Here is a 6,918-nt window from a genome sequence, read left to right on the forward strand (position 1 = left end):
TTATTTACCTGCAAACCTTCCTGTGTTCCTGTGTTCCTGTGCGCCAACCCAGGGAGAATGAAAACTATGGTCTTACAGTGACATGTGACCATGTTACATGATACAGGAATCCATCTTAATCCTTTTACTTCTTCATTGATGAGCCGTGGGTGGGGACGAGCACAGACAAAAGATTCCCACCTTGTGCCAAAGCTATAAAAGGGGATGGAGCAGGACAAAGGAGGCCGCCAGTCATGAGAAAACACCTGGTTATCACTGGAGATGTCTGCTGGATCTAACAAAGACTGTACCAGGGGAAAGGATCGGGCCCAGACTAGGAACGAGGCTGGTCTGTGAAACAAACTAATTGGAACATCTTTGAGGGTGAGATATTTCCTGTAATCAGTTTCTTAATGTATTAGATTTAAATTTGCCTGTTTTTGCTTTATTTGATTTACTTTCTTCTGCCTCTTATTACTTGAAACCACCTAAATGCTACTTTTTTATATTCAGTAAAATGACTTTTGTTTATTAATATATTCAGAGTAAGTGATTAATACTTGGGGGAGCAAACAGCTGTGCACATCTCTCTATCAGTGTTATAAAAGGTGGACAATTTATGAATTTACCCTATAGAAGCATTATACATAAGAACATGAGAATGGCCATATTGGGTCAGACCAAAGGTCCATCCAGGCTAGTATCCTGTCTACCGACAATGGCCAATGCCAGGTGCCCCAGAGGGAGTGAACCTAACAAGTCATGATCAAGTGATCTCCCTCCTGCCATCCATCTCCACCCTCTGACAAACAGAGGCTAGCGACACCGTTCCTTACCCCATCCTGGCTAATAGCCATTAATGGACTTAACCTCCATAAATTTATCCAGTTCTCTTTTAAACCCTGTTATAGTACTAGCCTTCACAACCTCCTCCAGCAAGGAGTTTCACAAGTTGACTGTGCGCTGTGTGAAGAAGAAGTTCCTTTTATTTGTTTTAAATCTGCTGCCCATTACTTTCATTTGGTGGCCCCTAGTTCTTATATTTTGGGAACAAGTGTCAAGATTGCTTCCCCACTCTGAACTTTAGGGTACAGATGTGGGGACCTGCATGAGAACATCTACGCTTAATTACCAGCTTCGATCTGGTTTTGCTGCCACCACCCAAATCATTTAAGAGTTATTTGGGAAACTCTGGCTACCTCCCTTCAGAATATCTCCCTCTACCAATTCCCTGGTGAACACTGATCCAAACCCTTGGATCTTAAAACAAGGAGAAAATAACAATTCCCCCTCCTTTTCCCCCCACCAATTCATGGTGAGTCCAGATCCAACCCCCTTGGATCTTAAAACAAGGAAAAATCAATCAGATACTTTAAAAAGAAGGATTTTAATTAAAGAAAGAAAGGTAAAAATCATCTTTGTAAAATCAGGATGGAAAATAACTTTACAGGGTAATCAGATTCAAAGAGCCCAGAGAAACCCCCTCTAGCCTTAGGTTCACAGTTACAGAAAACAGAGGTAAACCCGCTAGCAAAAGGAACATTTACAAGTTGAGAAAACAAAGATAAAACTAACACACCTTGCCTGGATGTTACTTACAAGTTTGAAATATGAGAGACTGGTTCAGAAAGATCTGGAGAGCATGGATTGATGTCTGGTCCCTCTTAATCCCAAGAGCGAACACCACCAAAACAAAGAGCACAAACAGAAGCCTTCCCCCCACCAAGATTTGAAAGTATCTTTTCCCTTTATTGATCCTTTTCGTCAGGTGTGAGCCAGGTTACCTGAGCTTCTTAATCCTTTACAGGTAAAAGGATTTTGGTGTCTCTGGTTATCAGGGCTTTTATAGTATTGTACACAGGAGGGCTGTTCCCTTCCCTTTATAGTTATGACAACAAGTAAATAACTTTTCCCTATTCACTTTCTCCACACCACTCATAATTTTATATACATCTATCATATCCCCTCATAGTCTCTTCTTTTCCAAGCTGAAGAGTCCTAGCCTCTTTAATCTCGCCTCATATGGGACCTGTTCCAAACCCCTAACCATTTTAATTGCTCTTCTCTGAAGTTTTTCTAGTGCCAGTATATCTTTTTTGAGATGAGGCGACCACATCTGTACGCAGTACTCAAGATATGGGCAACCCATGGATTTATATAAGGGTAATAAAATATTCTCCATTTTATTCTCTATCCCTTTTTAATGATTCCTAAAATCCTGTTTGCTTTATTGACTGCTGACGCACACTGTGTGGACATCTTCAGAGAACTATCCATGATGACTCCAAGATCTCTTTCCAGATTAGTTGTAGCTAAATTAGCGCCCATCATATTGTATGTATAGTTGGGTTATAGTTTCCAATGTGCATAACTTTAAATTTATCCACATTATTTTTCATTTGGCATTTTGTTGCCCAATCACTTAGTTTTGTGAGATAATTTCAAAGTTCTTCACAGTCTGCTTTAGTCTTAACTATCTTGAGCAGTTTAGTACCATCTGCAAATTTGCCACCTCACTATTTACCCCTTTCTCCAGATCATTTATGAATAAATTGAATAGGATTGGTCCTAGGATTGACCCTTGGGGAATACCACTAGTTATCCCTTTACTTTCTGAAAATTTACCATTTATTCCTATCCTTTGTTCCTTGTCTTTTAACCAGTTCTCAGTCTATGAAAGGATCGTCAACTTAATTTACATAACAGGGTTTGGGAGGGACCTTGTCAAAAGCTTTCTGGAAATCTAAGTACACTATGCCAACTGGATCCTCCTTGTCTATATGTTTGTTGACCCCTTCAAAGAACTCTAATAGATAAGTAAGACATGATTTGCCTTTACAGAAACCATGTTGACTTTTGCCCACCAAGTTATGTTCTTCTATGTGTCTGACAATTTTATTCTTTACAATTGTTTCAACTAATTTGCCTGGTACTGACGATAGACTTACTGGTCTGTAATTGCTGGGATCACCCCTAGAGCCCTTTTTAAATATTGGCGTTACATTAGCTAACTTCCAGTCATTGGGTACCGAAGCCGATTTAAAGGACAGGTTACAAACCTTAGTTAATAATTCCGCAACTTCACATTTGAGTTCTTTCAGAACTCTTGAGTGAATGCCATCTGGTCCCGGTGACATGTAACTGTTAAGTTTATCAATTAATTCCAAAACCTCCTCTAGTGACACTTCAATCTGTGACAATTCCTCAAGTTTGTCGCCTACAAAAGCCAGCTCATGTTTGGAAATCTCCCTAACATCCTCAGCCATGAAGACTGAAGCAAAGAATCCATTTAGCTTCTCCACAGTGACTTTATCATCTTTACGCGCTCCTTTTGTATCTTGATCGTCCATGGGCCCCACTGGTTGTTTAGCAGGCTTCCTGCTTCTGATCTATTTAAAAACATTTTGTTATTACCTTTTGAGTTTTTGGCTAGCTGTTCTTCAAACTAATTTTTGGCTTTTTCTTATTCCATTATTACACTTAATTTGGCAGTGTTTATGCTCCTTTCTATTTACCTCACTAGGATTTCACTTCCACTTTTTAAAAGATGCCTTTTTATCTCTCACTGCTTCTTTTACATGGTTGTTAAGCCACTGTGGCTCTTTTTTAGTTCTTTTACTGTTTGTTTGTTTTTTTAATTTGGGGTATACATTTAAGATAGGCCTCTATTGTGGTGTCTTTGAAAAGTGTCCATTCAGCTTGCAGGGATTTCACTCTAGTCCCTGTACCTTTTAAATATTTGTTTCACAGAGTTAAATAGATTTATTTGGAGTTTGGATCGCATTGGGAGCTGGGTTTCTGGGTGCTGGAAACAGGTAACTTGTTGAGCTGTTTTCAGTTAAGTCTGCTGCTTTGAGGGTGTGGCCCAGGCCCTGGGTCTGTGTTGCAGTAGACTAGCGTGTCTGCCTCGACAAGACAGGGTTCTGGTGTCCCAAGCTGGCAGGGAAGACTGGCTCAGGGGTAATTTCAGCACATCTGGTGACAGTCCCAGGGGGTTCTCTGTGACTGATCCCATCACATATATATTAAATATTTATTTTCTAAAGGGTGTTCCTTAAGTGACTTTTCACAAAATGTCAGAACATGTTTGTATTAGAGCTGAGTGGATTTAACGTTCATTTACATTTCTTTCTTTCATATAGGAATTAGATACATTTTTTCTGCCACAAAACTAGACGGTTAAAGTGGCAACGCTTAACAAAATCTGAAATGGCTCCCGAACACCTGGAGGTGGGGAGAGTTGAGGTGAAAAGGATACAGCAACTGAAAAGGGGAGGGGAAGAGAGGAGTGAGCAACCGAAGTGGGACCTTCGTGGGGAAGAGGCAAAGCAGGGAAGGAGCCTTGGAGGAAGAGCTAGAGCAAGGGGTGGGGTTGTGGAGGTTCAGCTTCCAGTAATTAAAAAGGTGTCAAACCCGTGAATTGTACATGGTCTGATTCCCCAGATTGCCATGCAGGCACAGCACAATAAGGTCATAAAAGGGTTTAATGTCTCTCTGACTGTCCAGGAAGTGATTCAGGAAAGAGGGCCCAGCACCATGCACCAGCCAGCTCTGCATGGAGCCTGAGCAACAGGATAAAACATTTAGGTCCCTTTATGAGTAAAGAGCTTGATCAGCCTGCCCCGGATCTGTTTGGTCCTCACCCCATAGACGATGGGGTGAAGCAAGGGGGGCACCAGGAGGTACACGTTGGCAATGAGAACAAGGACATGTAGAGACACTTTGTGGCCAAACCGGTGTGTGAGGGAGGAGAAGAATTCTGGAAGATAGAAAGATAATATGCAACAAAGGTGGGAGCCACAGGTCCCAAAAGTCTTGAGCCGGGCATCCTTTGTGGGGAGGCTGAAGATGGCCCTGAGGATCTGGATATAGGACACGGTGATAAAAAGCGCATCCAAACCTATCACAGAGAAGAGCACAAAGAGACCATAGTAACTACTGAGGCGGGTGTCGGCACAGGCCAGATTCACCACGGCTATATGCTCACAGAAAGAGTGGGGGATGATGTTGGTTCTGCAATATGGCCACCGCCTCACAAGGAAGGGATAGGGCAATGCACTTATGCCACAACGCAGCACCACGGCTAGTCCGATCTTGGCCACAACCGAATTTGTCAGGATGGTGGAATGTCTCAGGGGATGGCAGATGGCCACGTAGCGATCCAAAGCCAAGGCCACCAAGATCCCAGATTCCATCGCTGAGAAGCAGTGAATGAAGTACATCTGGGTGAGGCAGGCACTGAAATCAATCTCCCTGGAATTGAACCAGAAGATGCTCAGCATTTTGGGTACGGTGGCCGTGGACAGGACCAGGTCGGTGACAGCCAGCATGCAGAGGAAATAGTACATGGGCCCATGGAGGCTCTGCTCCGTCTTTACGATGAACAGGATAGTGAAGTTCCCCAAGACGGCTATGATGTACATGGTGCAGAAGGGGATGGAGATCCAGACATGGGCCACCTCCAGGCCAGGAATGCCCATCAGGATGAAGGTGGAGGGGATGGTGGTGTCAGTTGTGTTGGAATCTGACATGGAGTAGGGGTGAAGGTGTCCAACTCTGAGGCACAATGGTGTCGCCTGCATGTACCCTACGTTCCCCTGACTTCCTGTACGTGCCCAGGCTCTAGGGTGATGGTCGCAGTTCTAATGCCTGAATGGAGAGACAATGTTAATATAAGACAGTACATGCACTACTGGAGCCTATTCTCATGGGTGAAGCAGATTGGTCACTCTTGACACACTGAAAAATAACATTACAATTATTTAGAGAAATGAATTATGATCAACAACCCCTCTAATACCAATTCAATATTTTATGATACTCCATGCATCAATAATTCCTACATGGCAGGGTGGAGGAACCTTAAGAGGCAGCAGTGGGAAACACAAGTGTGGGACATTAAAGACATCACTTAAATATCCATGGTTGGTAAAGCTAAGGATCACCCCAAATCAGGTTATTAAGTATATTGAGAAGAAAAGGAATCTTAGAAAAAAATTAGGGTAATTCCTGTGTTTTAAATATAAACTATTAAAAAATGAAGTTAAAGATTTAAAAAAATTTGAAAGGATTAGGAAACAATGGAAAAGATGGTCTTGGATTAGTTCAAGAAAAAAATTCTAAGAACATAAATAATGCTAGTCAATGACAAGGTTTATGCAAAACCAGTCTTGTCAAGCAATCCTGAAATCATTCTTTTGTTAGGGTGAACATTTGGTTTATCAAGGGAACCGTGCATATGCAATAAGCTTTGATTTTTCTATTTCATTTTAATTTATGAAGGAAAAAGAGGGAGGTAAAATAAATAACACTCTACAATATCATTGGAGTACACACAAAATGGACTGAAGACTAGCTGACTGAGAGACCTCAGAAAGCACTTGCAGTGACTGGGGCTTTTTCTAATGAGGTTCTGCAGGGATCATTTCTGGGCCTGATTTTATTCAATATTGTCATCACTGACCTGAAAGGAAATAGAAAATCAATGAGGATAAAATTTGTGGACGACCCAAAGATTGGCAGAGCGCTGAAAATGAGGAAGATCGGTAAGATGACCAGATAAAAAGTGTAAAAAATAGAAACTAGGTGGGGGGAAATAGGCTCCTATACAAGAAGAAGACCCATATTTTGGGACTGTCCCTAAAAAATTTGGACACCTAGTCACCCTAAGGACAAGGCAGCCATATCAATTCACCTGGAGCACTGGTAAGAATATTTACATTGGTAAATGTATTAACACAGTCAAATGCAATCTTATCCTCTCAGAACAGGGTATGCAGTCCTGACCCACAGTCTGGGGTACTATATTATGCAGTGCAATGACCCTGACAAGGATTTAGAGGTCATTGTTTAAAATCAACTCAAAAGGACAAAAGGACTGATGCAATCCTCAGAGGCATTAAAAGAGGAGAGGTGAGTTTTACCAGGGAATGGATTTTA

The 6,918-nt window shown here is 41.8% G+C and overlaps 1 protein-coding gene across 1 annotated transcript; it reads right to left on the reverse strand.

Annotated features, from left to right (window-relative positions):
* Positions 1-4,562: 4,562 nt before the first annotated feature.
* On the reverse strand, positions 4,563-5,510 carry LOC123361826 (olfactory receptor 52E4-like). The gene has a single exon (XM_045001987.1). The coding sequence runs from the start codon at positions 5,508-5,510 to the stop codon at positions 4,563-4,565; it is 948 nt and encodes a 315-aa protein (XP_044857922.1).
* Positions 5,511-6,918: the final 1,408 nt, after the last annotated feature.

This window comes from Mauremys mutica, chromosome 1 (assembly GCF_020497125.1).
Source record: "Mauremys mutica isolate MM-2020 ecotype Southern chromosome 1, ASM2049712v1, whole genome shotgun sequence".
Lineage (NCBI taxonomy): Eukaryota > Metazoa > Chordata > Testudines > Geoemydidae > Mauremys > Mauremys mutica.